The sequence below is a fragment of the Macaca mulatta genome, chromosome 1 (genome assembly GCF_049350105.2).
Source record: "Macaca mulatta isolate MMU2019108-1 chromosome 1, T2T-MMU8v2.0, whole genome shotgun sequence".
Lineage (NCBI taxonomy): Eukaryota > Metazoa > Chordata > Mammalia > Primates > Cercopithecidae > Macaca > Macaca mulatta.
Window position 1 is genome coordinate 29,783,475 of NC_133406.1, and position 20,060 is coordinate 29,803,534.

At 37.3% G+C, this 20,060-nt stretch overlaps 1 protein-coding gene across 6 annotated transcripts in view; it reads left to right on the forward strand.

Moving 5' to 3' along the window:
• DNM3 (dynamin 3) overlaps positions 1 to 20,060 on the forward strand; it is a 563,268-nt gene that overhangs the window by 437,892 nt on the left and 105,316 nt on the right. For all 6 annotated transcript variants that reach the window (XM_028850447.2, XM_077999966.1, XM_015124070.3 and 3 more), the window contains one exon: positions 19,805 to 19,916. In XM_028850447.2, coding sequence (XP_028706280.1) covers positions 19,805 to 19,916 — 112 coding nt within the window. The remainder of the gene's footprint in view (positions 1 to 19,804; positions 19,917 to 20,060) is intronic.

Here is a 20,060-nt window from a genome sequence, read left to right on the forward strand (position 1 = left end):
TCTCATAGAAAGCTATCTTAGGAAAAAATCCTACTTGGTACTAATGCCTTGGTCTTTAAATTTTTCATTAAGTTGCATTTCCTAAAATATATTTTTAGGAGTTTCACATTTCTATTCATGAGTGAGATTGGTTTATAGTGATATATTGAAAAGTCTGTTCCTTTTAATACTAGCCCCAGGAGAAGCTCAAGGGGGAAAAGAAAAGATTCAAGAGTGAAGTCAGCTTGGGAAGTCCAGGGTAGCCTATTCATTTCTTGGAGATTTAAAATATGTATTAGACTATTATAATTTCTGAGAGGTTCTGAATAAAATAAGCTTACTCTTCAAATCTGGGGAAAAAGGCTTATAAAACTCTCTGAAGTCAGAACTATTCTGGAGAAGATTTTTTTAAAAATGTTCCAATTTATCCTGTAGAGACTAGTCAGATGGGATTTTATTATTTTGGTGTTATATTTCCTATACGTAACATCCATAATTGATACAAATTTACTATCATAAAAGCATACTTAGGATCTCTTAAGATAATGTAATCTTTTGTCTGTTAACTATATGTCATCTCATTTCTAATTTTGTTTGTTTTCTCATCTTTTGTATTACAGAATTCTGTTTTATTGTCTGATTCATTAAAGAAGAAACTCCTAAACGTAACAATAACATATTTAGTTATCCATAGTAATTCTTGACTTTATAAAATATTATATTCTTCTTTGCTTAGTTTTATAATTTTCCAACTTGTTCAATTTAATGCTGACAATCTATTTTTTGTTTGTTTTTAATAATAAAGCATACATGATTGTGGTTTTGTCTCTGAATAGAGTCTTGGCTGCATGTCCTAAGTTTCAATACTGTGTGTAAGGTTGTTTGTTTAGTGTGTAATCATACTTTTGAGTTACTATTTGACAAAAATTTGCTTGGAGTTTTAATTTATTTGAAGTGTTTTTGCTGTTCTTTTCTGTTTAACTTTCATCATCATTTGTAGTTTTATTGTACTGTTGGGTTTTCTTTAACTGTAGATATGTGAAAATAGAAATATTATCTGTAAGATAAAAGATAATTTATAGTCCTAATTAAATTTATATTATTAACATCATAAGTTTGATGATTAATTTGTGATAATGTAAGATCTTCGTGTCATTAATTTATTGTCAATAATCTTTGAAGAATTTTGAATGCTAAGAAAATACTGGTGAGAGTAGTCAGTCAACGAGCACCTACTATATAATGTAAATGCTAGGAATATGTTGGTGAACATTTAAAGCTCCATCAATGGACTTGTGTTGTAGTTAGATGAGACCACAGATAGTTAACATACCTAATTTTACATACAGATAAGTGTTACGATGAAAACAGAATAATGAAAAGAGTAAGAATGGGTGAAGGAGGGCAGGATTTTAGCTAGAGGGGTTAGAGGAGGCTTCTCTAGGGGATATTAGTGGATTATCAATGTGAATGAGATAGAATGTCATTCCCAGCAAAAGGATTGGAGCCTCCAAAATCCCAAGGAAGAAACATGCTTGGCATATTTAAGAAACGCAAATAAAAAAGCCAATGTGGCTGGAGCAGAATGAGCAAGGGAAGAATGAAAATGAATATTTGAAACGGAGGAAGGAAATGAGGGGGCAAGAAGTCCAGATCTTTTTCCACTCGCCATGAGAAGTGACTGGAGGATTGTAAACAGGGTGGTGATAAAATATTCGATCTCTGTGGCTTCTTTGTGGAGAGTGGAGCAAGAAAAGTGTCAAGAAGATGTTATAAGTTGTGATAATCATCCCAATGAGAGAAGATAGCGACTTGGATATGGGAATCTGTAGGTCAGGGGACAGATCTGAACTAAGCCATCTTTAAATGATATTAGAGGCTACCGTTGGAGAAATTGAGAGTGAAGTAGGCCATGAGAGAGCCCTGGGACAATCGAGAATTTAAAGGCCTATAAGAGGAAGAGGAGACAAAAAGAGATTAAGAAGCTGTAGTCAGTGAGGTAGAAGTGTGGGAGTCAGGCAGGTGTGATATCACAGAAGTCTGGAGGAGAAAGTGTTTGAGGGCAGAGTGGGAGTGGTTAACAATGCCAAATGCTGCAGTAAAGTCAAGTAATGTGAAAACAGGAAATTGACAATTTGTTTGGGCAAGATGTAGATCACATGACCGTGAAGAGAGCTGCATCTATAGAGTAGCAAGATTACAGCCCTCACTTGGGTGGACTGAGGAAAGAATAAAGAGGGAGAGAATGGAAAAACAATTCAAGATAACTCAAGGAGTTTTTCTATAAAGGCAAATAGAAATGGAGTAGTTACTGGGAGTGGAGAAAGGTCCAGAGAAAGTGTGTGCATGTACACGTGTGCACACCTGTTTTCAGATGGCTGCTTTTAAGGCATGCTAGTATACGATATGAATGATCCAAGCAGTTGAAAGGAAGAACCTGTATAAAAGGAATGAACACAGGATGGAAGTTCACGCGGACCTTAGGAGAGATAGGACCCCATGTCTCAGTTGAAGGTTTGGCCTTCCATTATACAAGATGAAGGCAGAATCTGTGGTTGCAAATGTAGGTAGTCCCATGGATTTTTTGGAAAGAAGATGGATTATTCTTATCTGATTATGCATTTTTTCACTGTGAAGTATGAAGCAAGATTCTCCATTAAGTGTGAGTGAAGGGTATGTTAGAGATTTGAGGGAAGAAAATGTGTGTAGTAATAATCATCTGGTAAAGTGAGAAAGCATATTTACTACAGAATTATAGCAAGGATGTCTGGAAGGGCTGGGTGCTCATTTAATAATTATAACTTTGAAGTGAGTGCAGTCAGCACAGTTGTATGGTTTTGCTCTTGCATGATTTGGCAATACAGGGTCTGAGTAAGAAAGTAATTTGACTGGAGTTTTAATAAAACTGATAATGATATAGGACTATGATGTTAGTCTGAATATGCAGATAATGTAAAACAGGAAGAAATAGGAATATATTTTTTGCCAGAATCAGGATTCAACATCTGAGCAAACTAGAAGGAAGGGCCCAGACTAACACAATGAAATATAATAATGCTAAACAAAATTTACTTTTTACTTTTATGTTTTACTTTTTTATTTTTATGTTTTACAAACTTTTATGTTTTACTTTTTTACTTTTATGTTTTATAAAATTTACTTTTATGTTTTAAAAAGACTATATGCATTCAGTATAGGAGAGGCCTGGTTTTATAGGAGGCCATGTGCACAGGACCTAAAGGCAGTGGAAATAATAAATGATAAAAATGTTTGAATCTTGGATATTTTTCTTATATATTTACCTTATGTTTGGCATTGTGTTAAGCAAGCTCTTCACATATATAATCTCATTTTTCATTATAATAAACCTCAAGTTGATATTATCATCACCATTTTGTAGGTAGGTTAACAGATTCAGAAAGGTTGCCTTATGCAGTGTCACATAAGATAATAAATGGCACAAAATGGATTTGACCAGGTGTTCATGGTCTTTAATATATCCTGCATTTTACTCATCTTACATTAGCAAATATTTATTGTCCAGAAAACAGGCAAAAGCTCCACCAATATCTTTTCTTGCATCTGGAGATTTGTGATCAGCTGCTGACATCTCAGTTTCTGAAAATCCTTTTAAAACAGAGCAAATGCATAGGAAGGCTAAAAGGATGTTGCCTTAACTAGAAACCTATTCATATGGGAAACACTTGAAAATATTGGCTGAAGGGTTGGCTTGGAGAATAGAAGACTTTACACACACACGTATATTCCTTACATGCAACTATTAAGTTGGTGCAAAAGTATTGTGGTTTTTGCAAAAACTACAATTACTTTTGCACTAACCTAATATGTGGTTTGTGAAAATGTTTATCAAGTCATGGTTTCATAAATTCCACCCATTTTAAATTCACTAGACAAGTTTACTATTTAAAAAAAATGTGCAATGCATCTGTTGGAAACATACATTTAAGACCCTCCCAAAAAATGGCTAATTAGCATATGAAAAAAAATTTCATTTCACTGGCAACCAGAAATTGTAAAATAAAACAGACATCCAGACATCATGATTGGGCTTTCAGAGTAGGAGACATGAGAAAGGTTCATGATAGGTGGTAATGAGGAAGCTGTCCTCCTCGTGTAATACATGTGGCTGACTGTGCATGCAGCCTCCCTGGAGGCCAGTTTGGGAATCTGCATTAAATGCCTTAACTAGGTGCAAACCTTGTGGCCCAGAAATTCCACTCCTAAAAGTTTATTTTTATCAAATGATTCAATAATTGTGCAAAGGAATTTGTTCAAAGATTTTGAAACATTGTTTATAATTGCCAACATTCACTATCTAGGCTCAGATGTTTGAACAGCTGTCATAGGTAAGGGAATTAAACTTCAGATTTTTAACACCCAAAGATATTCTTATGAAATGTGAATGAAAGTTACACATATAGTCGAAACATGGTCTCATCATGCAGTCCTGTTCTCTTCAGTGTAACGCTTAAAAGCCTTCTACCTAAGGCATAAAATTTCTCATACTTCTTTTATAGCATTGAAGTGACTTATTTCTTTAAACTAAAACACATAGTTCAGCTTGGTTGTAATAGTGGAATTATTCAGAAGCTCATATCTGCATGATTGCAGCTGAAATAGACTAAACAAAAAAATGCAGTCAGTACAAATTGCTGCGGGTTATCTATACAGCTACAGCATGTGGTGAGAACCTGGAAGCTTCATCGACAGAATTTATGAGACTTCCAGTAAATCAGCTCAATTCAGTGTTTTAGACCTGTATCCAACTCTCCTTGGATGTCTAGACACAGCCTAAGATGAGGCTTCGAAAATGGGTAAAAATGAAGCAGCCAAAGCCACCAGAAGCCTTTGACCCTCTTCTAATGTTTCAACCAGATAATTATTTTCCCTCTCAAGAATTTGGCTGTCCTTTAAGGGGGAAAAAAAAATTAAGATTTTCCAGTGAAGAGCCCCTGAAAGAAAATACTCTGGAGAAAGGTCAGTGAGAATGGGCCAAAGCTGAATTCTTCAGATCTATTCAGAGAATGTGGAAAGTCTGCACCCTCTACTTTCTGTGCCTTCCAGCTGGCCACGCGCTCCCATGACATTTGTCCAGCTCTGCCTTCCCCATACCTTTACATAGTAAAGGAACTCATACTGTGGAGTGGAAAGACCTCCAAATGGAAACCTAATTGGTAGCTAAAAGCTATGGTAGAAAGGTAATTAGATAATCAAAAACTGATGAATTTTGATTCGGTCAAGATAATCCATCACCCTTTCTGCTCTAAAGCAAAGATATAACTTTTGAAAATTTCCAACAATAAACTTTCATGCTTGGAGAATATGTTTCTTTTAAATATGTCCCTCTTTTAATTGAAATGACTCATTCTGCTTGTTTTGGTTTATCCTTTTAAACTTTAGTATCTTAGGTTTTCTATAAAAAGTTTAGCATCTGGTCAAAAATGAAAAAGATGGTTTAAAAAATAAGCACTGTCCAAGTTTATTCCATTTTGTTTTCATTCATTTATTTGTCCAATTTCATATTCATTCACTCAACAAGTGTTTGTTTTATGGAGGCTATAAACCAAGGATTGGGGTAAACCCAGATTATGCCACTTATTAGTTATGTGATCTTGGGAACACCCTCTGATCTCTCTGAATTTCAGTTTCCTCATCTGTGAAACAGCTTTACTACCAACTTTACAGGATTGCTATAAAGAGTAAATGAGATTCTTTCCCTTTTAAAATGGTAAAAAGTTAGGCCAGGCGCAGTGGCTCAAACCTATAATCCCAGCACTTTGGAAGGTGAACACAGGAGGATCGTTTGAGCTCACAAGTTCGAGACCAACCTAGACAACCTGAAAAAACCTCATTTCTACAAAAAATACAAAAATTCTCCAGGCGTGGTGGTGCAAGCCTGTAGTCCCAGCTACTCGGGAAGCTGAGGTGGAAGGATGGTTTGAGCCTGGAAGGTAGAGGTGGCAGTGAGCCAAGATCGCACCACTGCACTACAGCCTGGGCAGCAGAGTCAGACCTTGTCTCAAAAAAAAAAAAAAAAAGTAAAAAGTTAGAAGTTTCACTTTCCCCTTTCTCTATTTATCATTTATCGTTATACCCCAAAAGTCATACACAACAAAGATGGGAATCCTCAAAGACACAGAAAAGTAGAGATGTCAGTCAATATTTGCAAGACTCATAGAATGAACTGGATTGAAAATCTATCAGTGACCAGTGCCTGCTTTGCCCTGATTAAGAAAAATGAGGTCAAACAAGAAGACAACCCAAAGAAGCCTCTACATTTCTTTACTACATCAACTTGAGACATGTAGGCACTGTGCCAACCAGAAATCCAGACAGGCAGCTTTGAACTATAAGGCCAACTCAAAAAATGAATCCAAGTAAGAATTTACAACGGGGAAGTCCAGGTAGAAGATGCCTGATGATAAATATTTATTCAAGATAAATATGTAGAGTTCCATCTAATAAATCCTTAAATATAACAAAATTGAATACAATTAAAAGAAGGAAAAGATGTGAAATAATTCAGAAATAATATGTCAGTATTTCTAGATAGATTAGTAAATGTCATGAAGAAAGCGGCAGAAAGTAAAAGCTTCCAAATTCTTCAAGAAGTCAGAGATTATTTGTGTATTCCTGAATTTGTGTGTGTGTGTGTGTGTGTGTGTGTATGTGTGTGTGTATATATATACACACACACATACATATACATATATACAAAAATGAATTCAAGAATGATTTTAAAAACTGAAAGATAACTGCCAAAAAATATAGAAGCCAAAAAGTCAGCTTATTTGTCAACAAAACAAAAGAAACAGTCAAGGGCATTTTAAGAAAGCAAATCGTATCTCCAAATGATAAAACTAAGGCTAAGCATACAGTCATGGCAAGAAATAAACACGATTGAAACTTTCCTAATCAAAGATGATGATTTTCTGATTGGGATTAAAACCAAAATCCAATTATACTGTTGACATTTATAACAGGACTTTAAAAAAAGTAAAACAAATGGGTAAAAAGTAAAAAAGGAAACAAAGATAGGTCAGGCAAATGCGAAGAATAAGTGAAAAGACTTTGAAATACTGTACACAAATATTGTATTATATTTTATACAATATGTAATGAAATCAGAACAAACAACTTCATTTCTATAAACATACTAAAATGCTCAAAAGTCCTTAGTAAGCAAAAGTATTAAAGCATTGATGGAGAATCACTTTTAAGTTATAAAATTAGCAAACATACTTTAAAGATGACAGTCAATATTTATGCGTATGAGATTCATTACTCAATAAATATCTGTTGAATACGTACTAGTGCTGATCACTTTGTGAGACCTTGGGGTATAGTGTAATCAAATCAAGTCATCCAGATATCCTTTTTAATTTATTAGAGGGGTTGGAGCAGAGCCACAGGGCAACATTCAATTCACTGCCAAGATGATGCCAGCATTCAGACAAGTCTCTCCACCAAAGCACTAGTTGTGTGATTCCTTCTGGATCCCTTGGCAGATGATTTTGCTTGCAGGCTCAAAGACCAAATGGACTAGCCAAACCCCTTGGGCGACTGGGTCATTTCCAGGTTTGAACGTGGGAGCAAGCTTGGTAGATTAGTCACCTCGCTGTCATTCTATACTCTCAAAACAACCCTCTTTTGTCTAGGTCTTCATCAATGTTTCACAAACTCCTACCTGAACACTGAGGCTCGCAAAAGAGACTTCTGACTGTACAGGGGTATATTAGCAGGTGACCTTCTTTTCCACCATCCTGGTGATGCCACACCTCCCTTTCCAATTATTAGGGTCTTGTTTCATGCTATTCAATAAGATATTATCATTTCCTTAGTTAAAAAAAATTCATTTCTATGTATTTTAAAGGCTTTGCTCCTAATGTGAATGGAGTCTTTTCCCATTTCCCAAGTTATTGGTAGTATTGAGAAAAGCAATTGATTTGTATATATTCGTCTTGCAGTTAATGTTAACCTTTTAAACATAGCATCTTGGCTGGGCACAGTGGCTCACACCTGTAATCCTAGCACTTTGGGAGGCCAAGGCAGGCAGATCACCTGAGGTCAGGAGTTCGAGACTAGCCTAGCCAACAATGTGAAATCCCATCTAGACTAAAGATGCAAAACTTAGCTGGGCCTGGTGGGGCGTTCCTGTAATCCCAGCTACTTGGGAGGCTGAGGCAGGAGAATTGTTTGAACCTGGGAGGCGGAGGCTCCTATGAGCCAAGATCATGCACTCCAGCCTGGGCAACAGAGTAAAACTCCATCACAAAAAAAAAAAAAAAAAAGCAACTTATTAATTTTGGTAGTGTTTTGTTAAATACTAACACTTGGATTTTTCAATTCTTCTTGAGTTAATTTTGGTAATTTGTATTTTTAAAGATATTGTTAATTTATTCCAGATTCTTAATTTTTTGCTGTAGGGTTGCAAATAATATTTAAAGTTTTTCAACCTCTTCTATATTTGTGGTTATTGTCCTATTGTTTCTCATTTGCAATCTTGTATACTTTTGTTTTCTCATTTTCCCCCTTAATTAGGATTGTAAGTGTATTATCTACTGGTAAAGGGAAAATACTTGTGGATGTCCTTAACCTCTGTTATTTTTATATTTCCTATTTCCTTAATTTTGGCTTTAATCTGTGTTAATTCTCTCTGTTGGTTTATTTTGTTTTTTAAAAATCATTTTATAATTTATCTAGATGAATACCAACCTTCTTTTCTAAATGATGAGCATATTTAAGGTTATACATTTTCCTACAGCCTTTGCTCTTTGGGATAAGAAGTGTTTATATCTTTATTGCTTTCTAAATAATTTTTACTTTTGGTTCCTTCTGTCATACAAGGTTTATCTGGGAGTATGTTTCTCACATTTTCTTTTATACTTCTTTTTTATTAGAACTTCATATGCCTCAGTTGTATCTTTTCTCATTAATTCCACCTGATTGTACTTTTGATGTACATATTTATATCTTTCTAAATCTCAGGGAAAGTTTCTTTTTAAGAAAATATGTCTTTTATAATTGTTTTTCTCCTTCTATCTTCCTCTTCTTGTTTTCTGGAGCCCCTGTTGTTCACAAGTTAGACGTTCTGGGTCTTTCCTCCACACCCTCAACATTTCTGTCTTTTCATATTTTTCCACTTCTATTAGATCTTCAAAGCTGCTAATTCTAGTCTCAACACTGATCAGCCTTTCTTGCTATTTATCTACTCAGTGTTTTAATTTAAAACTGACTTTTTAGTTCTAGGAAGTCTTTTTTAATGCTGTTCACGTGCCTCTTCAAGTCGTTATTTTCTTCTGTCTTCTGCTTCCCCCAAAGGTTCTCCTTCATTGACGGACTGCTGTAATTGCTTTCCTCATTCTTTCCCTCTCTGACTGTTAGCTTCTTTAGGTATCCTTTAATTTTCATTTGTTCATTGTGGCACAAGTCCAACTGCTGGATGCTTTAAGTGGGCTGATCCCACAAGTGTGGGAGGCACAGATGTCTCAATTGTCATGGGCCAGTAATAGGCACTGCTATGGGAGACTCGGGGGAGCCTTCTGCATTAAAGTAGAAAAACTTAGCCCCTCCACACCTTCTTAGGACCAGAGGATCAGGCCCACTCAAAGGTCCTGCAGTCATCAAAGACAGCTCAGCCAAGAATCTGATGTTTGTTGGTTCTTGTCCTAAAGCTAGAAAGTGCAACAACAGATGTCTTGCTCACACCCTGTCTACCTGAGTACCACTCCCAGTATCTGCTTGACTTGAGAAAAGAGGACCTGTTTGAAGTGAGTAAGAAGTGGAGAGGAAATGGAACACTCCTAAGCCATCATCTTCCCAGAATCCCCAGGGGATATAATGTTGAATATAAAAATGATACATTCCTCATTCTGTTGGAGTTTATGGGCTAGTTGAGAAGGTAGACATTAATCAAAATAAATAACTAAATATAAAAGCAAGAGAGAAAGAAAAAAAGAAGGAAGGAAAGAAAGAAAAAAAAGAAAGAAAGAAAGAAAAGAAAGAAAGAAGGAAAGAAAGAAAGAGAAAGAAAGAAAGAAGGATAAAAAGAAAAACACATGCATAATTCTGAAATCACAACTGTGTTGAGTGCTACAAAGGAAAGGTAAATATAATACAAAGGGGAGAAATGTATGACAGAGGAGCTGGCCTGGTAGGACTGTCAGGGAAGTGATGCCTGACAAAGTGATGACTGAGTTGAAATCCCAAGAAAGAGTAGGAATTAACTGTGCAAAGAGAGATGGAAAGACAGCTGCAGGCAGAGAGCAGCATATTCAAAAGCACTGGAAGTAAGCGTGGCACATCTGACACACTGGAGGAACTAAAGAAGACCAAGGTGGCTGGCACAGAAAGAGCAAAGTGTCAAAGAAACTGAAGAGGAACATAATGACTGCCAGACCCTGGGGGATTTGTGGGCCATAATAGGGAGTGTGGCCTTTTTCCTAATAGCAGGTAGCCATCGGAGTGTCTTACTTCAGAAGATCATGAGGATTTAGTGCAGATAACAAATTGACTTATATATTTAACATCAACTTATTTTATTTTATTTTATTTTATATGTGCATGTTTGTTACATGAGTATATCACATGATGCTGAGGTTTGGTGTACAAATGATCTCATTACCCATGTGGTGAGCATAGTATCCAGTAGGTGGTTTTTCAACCCTTCCTCCCTTTTCCCTTCCCCATCTGGTAATCCCCAGTGTCTACTGTTCCCAACTTTATATCTATATGTACCCAATGTTTAGCTCCCAATTTAAGTGAGAACATGCAGTATTTGGTTTTCTGTTTGTGCATTAATATTATTAGGATAATGGCCTCCAGCTCCATCCATGTTGTTGCAAAGGACATAACTTTGTTCTTTTTATGGTTGCATAGTATTCCATCGTGTATATGTACCACATTTTCTTTATCCAGTCCACCATTAACAGACACCTAGGTTGATTCAATGTCTTTGCTATTAGGAAGAATGCTGCAATGAGCATACAGACACATATGTCTTTTTGGCAGAACAATTTCTTTTCCTTTGGGTATACATACCCAGTAATGGAATTGCTGGGTCAAATGGTAGTTCTGTTTTTAGTTCTTTGAGAAATCTACAAACTGCTTTCCACAGTGGCTAAACTAACTTACATTCCTACCAACAGCATATAAGTGTTCACCTTTCTCCTCAGCCTCACCAACATCTGTTGTTTTTTGGCTTTTTAGTCGTAGTCATTCTGACTGGTGTGAGATGGTGCCTCGTCATGGTTTTGATTTGCATTACTCTGATGATTAGTAATGTTGAGCATTTTTTCATGTTTTTTGGTTGCTTGTATGTCTTCTTTTGATAAGTGTCTGTTCATGTCCTTTGCCTACTTTTTAGTGGGGTTATTTTTCACTTACTGAATTATTTAAGTTCCTTATAAATTCTGGATATTAGACCTTTGTTAGATGCATAGTTTGTAAATATTTTCTCCCGTTCTGTAGGTTGTCTGTTTATACTATTGATAGTTTCTTTTGCTGTCTAGAAGATCTTTTGTTTAATTAGGTCCCTCTTGTCAATTTTTATTTTTGTTGTAATTGCTTTTGAGTATTTAGTCATAAGTTCTTGCCAAGATCAAGTCCAGGAAGGTATTTTCTAGATTTTCTTCTAAAGTTCCCCACCTACAACCATCTGATCTTTGACAAAGTTGACGAAAATAAGCAATGGGGAAAGGACTCCCTTTTCAATAGATGGTACTGGGATAATTGGCTAGTCATATGCAAAAGAACAAAGCTGGACATTTACCTATCACCATATAAAAAAATTAACTCAAGATGGATTAAAGACTTAAATGTAAGATATAAAACTATAAAAATCAGACAGCAAGTTAAAAGAGGCCATGGGATGCTGGGAGACCAATGAGGAGGCTATTGTATAATAATAGTCCAAAAGAGAGGTGATTATAATAACAATTTAAAGAGGATACTTTTAGGTAGTAAAATAGAAGACAGGTGATAAAGAGTGAAAGGCGTCCAAAATACCCCTAAAGTATCTGAATTACACCACTAAAATGTGAACATTGGAAGAAGATCAAGTTGTAAATCACCTGTTCAGTTTCTCACTTCAAGGTTCCTTGGTAATACTCAAAAGCAGAAGTCAATAGGCAGTATGACTCTGGGGAACGTCTAGACAGATGTAAACACATGGGCCTTCTGAGTTTAGGTGGAGATGGAGGCTCTTAGGCATAACTGAACAAACTTTGGGGGAGAATAAGGGAGAAGAAAGCTTGTTAATCTTGTATACTGCTAGTGTGTCTAAATTGGACTATCTTTTCTGGAAAGGTAATTGGGAGTTTCTTTTTAAGAATGATCATAACTTTAGACTGGGAATGGTGGGTCACTCCTGTAATTCCAGCACTTTAGGAGGTCGGGGCAGGAGGATAGCTTGAGTCCAGGAGTTCATGACCAGCTTGGGCAACACAGTGAGACCTTGTCTCTACTAAAAGTAGAAAAATTAGTTGGGTGTGGTGGCATGTGCCTGTAGTCCCAGCTACATGGGAGGCTGAGGTGGAAGGATCACTTGAGCCCAGGATTTTGAGGCTACAGTGAGCTATGACTGTGCCACTGCACTCCAGCTCAGCCAACAGAGAGATATCCCGTCTCTAACAAAAAACAAAAACAAAAAACTTTAGATCCAGTAACTCTTTTTATAGGAATCCATCTTCAGGAAATAATAGTCATAAATGCGACAAATGCTCATGGATGAAAATATTTAAGTATTATTTATGACAGCAAACCAAAAAGGAAAAGTATTTAATTATCTAATATTAGGAGAAGGTTAAATCATCATACCTTTATATGAATGAATATTATGCTACTATAATCTAATATTTATAAAAATTTAATGATATAAGTAAATGACCATGATATAACAGTAAGTGAAAAAGCATGACACAAGATAATAGAGAACGAGAGAGGAATGGAGGGTGGGAGGGAGAGAAATAGAACCTCAACTATCTGAAAAATAGGTACAACGAAAGGGTATAAGAAAATAAGGTTATGGTCCTGTTCCAAGATGGCCGAATAATAACAGCTCTGGTCTGCAGCTCCCAGCATGATTGACGCAGAAGACGGGTGATTTCTGCATTTCCAACTGAGGTACCTGGTTCATCTCACTGGGACTGGTTGGACAGTGGGTGCAGCCCACGGCGGGCGAGCCGAAGCAGGGCAGGGCACTGCCTCACCTGGGGTTGGCGGATTTCCCTTTCCTAGCCAAGAGAAAGCGTGACAGACTGTACCTGGAAAAATGGGACATTCCTGCCTAAATACTGTGCTTTTCCAATGGTCTTAGCAAATGGCACACCAGGAGATTATATCCTGCACCTGGCTCAGCGGGTCCCACACCCACAGAACCTTGCTCACAGCTAGCACAGCAGTCTGAAATCAACTCGCCAGGCAGCAGCCTGGCAGGGGGAGGGGCGTCCCCCATTGCTGAGGCTTGAGTAGATAAACAAAGCAGCTGGGAAGCTCGAACTAGGCGCAGCCAACCACAGCTCAGCAAGGCCTGCTACCTCCATTGACTCCACCTCTGGGGACAGGGCATAGCTGAACAAAAGGCAACAGAAACTTCTGAAGACTTAAATGTCCCTGTCTGACAGCTCTGAAGAGAGCAGTGGTTCTCCCAGCAAAGCATTTCAGCTCTGAGAATGGACAGACTGCCTCCTCAAGTGGGTCCCTGACCCCCATGTAGCCTAACTGGGACACACCTCCCAGTAGTGGCCGACTGACACTTCATACAGGCAGGTGCCCCTCTGGGATGAAGATTCCAGAGGAAGGATCGGGCAGCAATATTTGCTGTTCTGCAGCCTCCACCAGTGATACCCAGGCAAACAGGGTCTGGAGTGGACCTCCAGCAAACTCCAGCAGACCGGCAGCTGAGGGACCTGACTGTTAGAAGGAAAACTAACAAACAGAAAGGAATAGCATCAACATCAACAAAAAGGACATCTACACCCAAACCCCATCTTTAGGTTACCAACATCAAAGACCAAAGGGAGATAAAACCACAAAGCTCGGGAGAAACGAGAGCAGAAAAGTTGAAAATTCTAAAAAACTGAGTGCCTTTTCTCCTCCAAAGGATCACAGCTCATCGCCAGCAACGGAACAGAGCTGGACAGAGAATGACTTTGATGGGTTGACAGAAGTAGGCTTCAGAAAGTCGGTAATAACAAACTTCTCCGAGCAAAAGGAGCATGTTCTAACCCATTGCAAGGAAGCTAAAAACCTTGAAAAAAGGTTAGATGAATGGCTAACTAGAATAAACAGTGTAGAAGAGACCTTAAATGATCTGATGGAGCTGAAAACCATGGCACAAGAGCCACGTGATACATGCACAATCTTTAGTAGCCAATTCAATAAAGTGGAAGAAAGGGTATTAGTGATGGATGATCAAATTAAAGAAATAAAGCGACAAGAGAACTTTAGAGAAAAAGAGTAAAAAGAAATGAACAAAGCCTCCAAGAAATATAGGACTATGTGAAAAGACCAAAGATACGTTTGATTGGTGTACCTGAAAGTGACGGGAGAATGGAACCAGGTTGGAAAACATTCTTCAGGATATTATCCAGGAGAACTTCCCCAGCTAGCGAGGCAAGCCAACATTCAAATTCAGGAAATACAGAGAACACCACAAAGATATTCCTCGAGAAGAGCAAGCCCAAGACACATAATTGTCAGATTCACCAAGGTTGAAAAAAAGGAAAAAATATTAAGGGCAGCCAGAGAGAAAGGTCAGGTTACCCACAAAGGGAAGCCCATCAGACTAACAGCGGATCTCTCAGTAGAAACCCTACAAGCCAGAAGAAAGCGGGGGCCAATATTCAACATTCTTAAAGAAAAGAATTTTCAACCAAGAATTTAATATCCAGCCAAACTAAGATTCATAAGTGAAGGAGAAATAAAATCCTTTACAGACAAGCAAATGCTGACAGATTTTGTCACCACCAGGCCTGACTTACAAGAGCTCCTGAAGGAAGTGCTAAACATGGAAAGGAACAACTGGTACCAGACACTGCAAAAACATGCCAAATTGTAAAGACCACTGATGCTAGGAAGAAACTGCATCAACTAACTGGCAAAATAACCAGCTAACATCATAATGTCAGGATCAGAGTCACACATAACAATATTAACCTTAAATGTAAATGGTCTAAATGCCCCAACTAAAAGACACAGCCTGGCAAATTGGATAAAGAGTCAAGACCCATCAATGTGCTGTATGCAGGAGACCAATCTCATGTGCAGAGACACACATAGGCTCAAAATAAAAGGATGGAGGAAGATCTACCAGGCAAATGGAAAGCCAAAAAAAGCAGGAGTTGCAATCCTAGTCTCTGATAAAACAGACTTTAAACCAACAAAGATCAAAAGAGACAAAGAAGGCTGTTACATAATAGTAAAGGGTTCAATTCAACAAGTAGAGCTAACTATCCTAAATATATATGCACCCAATACAGGAGCACCCAGATTTGTAAAGCAAGTCCTTAGAGACCTACAAAGAGACTTAGACTACTACACAATAATAATGGGAGACCAACACCCCACTGTCAATGTTAGACAGATCAATGAGACAGAAGGTTAACAAGGATATCCAGGACTTGAACTCAGCTCTGCACCAAGTGGATCTAATAGACATCTACAGAACTCTCCACCCCAAATCAGCAGAATATACATTCTTCTCATCACCACATCACACTTATTCCAAAATTGACCACATGGTTGGAAGCAAGGCACTCCTTAGCAAATGTAAAAGAACAGAAATCACAACAAAATGTCTCTCAGACCGCAGTGCAATCAAACTAGAATTCAGGATTTAGAAACTCACTGAAAACCACACAACTACTTGAACTGAACAACCTGCTCCTGAATGACTACTGTGTAAATAACAAAATGAAAGCAGAAATAAAGATATTCTTTGAAACCAATGAGACCAAAGACAAAATGTACCAGAATCTCTGGGACACATTTAAGGGAGTGTGTAGAGGGAAATTTGTAGCACTAAATGCCCACAAGAGAAAGCAGAAAAGATCTAAAATTGACACCCTAACATCACAATTAAAAGAACTAGAGAAGCAAAAGCAAAGAAATTCAAAAGCTAGCAGAAGGCAAGAAATAACTAAGATCAGAGCAGAACTGAAGGAGATAGAGACACAAAATACCCTTCAAAAAAAATGAATCCAGGAGCTGGTTTTTTGAAAAGATCAACAAAATTAATAGACCACTAGCAAGACTAATAAAGAAGAAAAGAGAGAAGAATCAAATAGACACAATAAAAAATGACAAAGGAGATATCACCACTGACCCACAGAAATACAAAGTACCATCAGAGAATACTTTAAACACCTCTATGCAAATAAACTAAAAAATCTAGAAAAAATGGATAAATTCCTGAACACATATACCCTCCTAAGACTAAACCAGGAAGAAGTTGAATCTCTGAATAGACCAATAACAGACTCTGAAATTGAGGTAATAATCAATAGCCTGCCAACTATAAAAAAAAGTCCAGAACCAGACGGATTCATAACCGAATTCTACCAGAGGTACAAATAGGAGCTGGTACCATTCTTTCTGAAACTATTCCAATCAATAGAAAAAGAGGGAATCCTCCCAAACTCATTTTATGAGTCCAGCATCATCCTTATACCAAAGCCTGGCAGAGGCACAACAACAAAAGGAGAATTTTAGACCAATATCCCTGATGAACATCGATGTGAAAATCCTCAATAAAATACTGGCAAACCAAATCCAGCAGCACATCAAAAAGCTTATTCACCACAATCAAGTCGGCTTCACCGTGGGATGCAAGGCCGGTTCAGCACACACAAATCAGAAACATAATTCGTCACAAAAACAGAACCAAAGACAAAAAACACATGATTATCTCAATAGATGTAGAAAAGGCCTTTGACAAAATTCAACAGCCCTTCATGCTAAAAATTCTCAATTAACTAGGTATTGATGGCACGTATCTCAAAATAGTAAGAGCTATTTATGACAAACCCACAGCCAGTATCATAGTGAATGGGCAAAAACTAGAAGCATTCCCTTTGAAAACTGGCAGAAGACAGGGATGCCCTCTCTCACCACTCCTATTCAACATAGTGTTGGAAGTTCTGGCTAGGGCAATCAGGCAAGAGAAAGAAATAAAGGGTATTCAGTTAGGAAAAGAGGAGGTCAAATTGTCCCTGTTTGTAGATGACATGATTGTATATTCAGAAAACCCCATCATCTCAGCCCAAAATCTCCTTAAGCTGATAAGCAACTTCAGCAAAGTCTCAGGATACAAAATCAATCACAAGCATACCTATACACCAATAACAAACAAACAGAGAGCCAAATCAAGAGGGAACTCCCATTCACAATTACTTCAAAGAGAATAAAATACCTAGGAATCCAACTTACAAGGGATGTGAAGGACCTCTTCAAAGAGAACTACAAACCACTGCTCAACAAAATAAAAGAGGACACAAACAAATGGAAGAACATTCCATGCTCATGGATAGGGAGAATCAATATTGTGAAAATGGCCATACTGCCCAAGATAGTTTATAGATTCAATGCCATCCCCATCAAGCTACCAATGACTTTCTTCACAGAATTGGAGAAAAACACTTTAAAGTTCATATGGAACCAAAAAAGACCCCTCATCGCCAAGACAATCCTATGCCAAAAGAACAAAGCTAGAGGCATCACGTTACCTGACTTCAAACTATACTACAAGACTACAGTAACCGAAACAGCATGGTACTGGTACCAAACAGATATATAGACCAATGGAACAGAACAGAGACCTCAGTAATAACACAGCACATCTACAACCACTTGATCTTCGACAAACCTGACCAAAACAAGCAATGTGGAAGGTACACCCTATTTAATAAATGGTGCTGGGAAAACTGGCTAGCCATATGTGGAAAGCTGAAACTGGATCCCTTCCTTATACCTTATACAAAACTTAATTCAAAATGGATTAAATACTTAAATGTTAGACCTAAAACCATAAAAACCCTAAAAGAAAACCTAGGCAATACCATTCAGGACATAGGCATAGGTAAGGGCTTCATGACTAAAACACCAAAAGCAATGGTCACAAAAGTCAAAATTGACAAATGGGATCTAATTAAACTAAAGAGCTTCTGTACTACAAAAGAAACTACCATCATACTGAACAGGCAACCTACAGAATGGGAGAAAAATTTTGCAATCTACCCGTCTGGCAAAGGGCTAATATCCAGAATCTACAAAGAACTTAAACAAGTTTAAGAAAAAAACAACCCCATCAAAAAGTGGGCAAAGCATATGAACAGATCTTTCTCAAAAGAAGACATTTATGCAGACACATGAAAAAAATGCTCATCATCACTGGTCATGAGGCAATGAGATACCACCTCACACCAGTTAGAATGGTGATCAATAAAGTCAGGAAACACAGATACTGGAGAGGTTGTGGAGAAATAGGAATGCTTTTACACCCTTGGTGGGAGTGTAAACTAGTTCAACCATTGTGGAAGACAGTATGGCGATTCCTCAAGGATCTAGAACTAAAAATACCATTTGACCCAGCCATCCCATTACTGGGTATATACCCAAAGGATTATAAATCATGCTGCTATAAAGACACATGCACACATATGTTTATTGCAGCACTGTTCAGAATAGCAAAGACTTGGAACCAACCCAAATGTCCATCAGTGACAGACTGGATTAAGAAAATGTGGCACATATACACCATAGAATACTATGCAGCCATAAAAAAGGATGAGTTCATGTCATTTGCAAGGACATGGATGAAGCTGGAAACCATCAATCTGAGCAAATTATCACAAGGACAGAAAACCAAACACCACATGTTCTCACTCATAGGTAGGAACTGATCAATGGAATACTTGGACACAGGGCGGGGAACATCACACACCAGGGCCTGTCATAAGGTGGGGGCTGGGGGAGGGATAGCATGAGGAGAAATACCTAATGTAAATGACGAGTTAATGGGTGCAGCAAACCAACATGGCATATGTGTACCTATGTAACAAACCTGCACATTGTGCACATGTACCCTAGAACTTAAAGTATAATAATAATAATAATCTTAAATTAAAAAAAGAAAAGAAGGTTATCTCTAGGCTGTGGAAACTGGATAATTGTTACCATTTTAATTCTTTTCTCTACTTTCCAAATATTTAAAAATGGGCATATATTGCATTTTATGTATTATCAGGAAAAGAAATGTAAAGGGAAAATACTGTCCCAGTTATAAATATGCACTTCACTGGCACCTCACCCTATTAAACAGTAGTTATTAGTCTTTCCTTTTCACAATTTAATGAGCATTTCTGTTTTGCATCTGGCATTGTCTTTTAGGTTTATAAGATTATTGCCATGCATCTTAAAGTTTTATGAGCTATTTAGTCATTTAGACTCGTAAAATATCTTCAGAGAATTGATCTAGCTGCTGAGCGATAGCAATTCCTTCCCCACAGCACAAGTTCCAATCAGTTCACACCCAGTGTAAAATATTTAATACATTTGTATTTACTTTTTAATTTTGTAGCAGTACAGATAACTCTGAGCTTTGTAATGTGATTTTTTAAAAAAATTATATTGTAAATACATGTAGAAATTCACTAACTATTTTAAAGTAAGAGTTGTTTTTGTTTTCCTCCAGCGACTGTCAGAAACTGTCCGTTTGGATTGTCACTTATATCATCATCGTCTACAGCAACATAAAATGACTTTGAATTTGGTTCAAACTAAAAGCATGATTTTTTTTTAACTCCAGGAATGTATACAAAGACTATCGCTTCCTTGAGCTGGCATGTGATTCCCAGGAGGATGTCGACAGCTGGAAGGCATCTCTGCTAAGAGCGGGGGTCTATCCTGATAAATCAGTAGTAAGTTGGATCTATCTCTTATTTAAAAATTATTATTAGCTATGCTTAAGAAAATATTAATCCTACATACCATATACTAGAGAAACTAGTTTTCTTACTGACTTAATTAATTCATCACACTTTTAACTGATACTTCGTTTACTC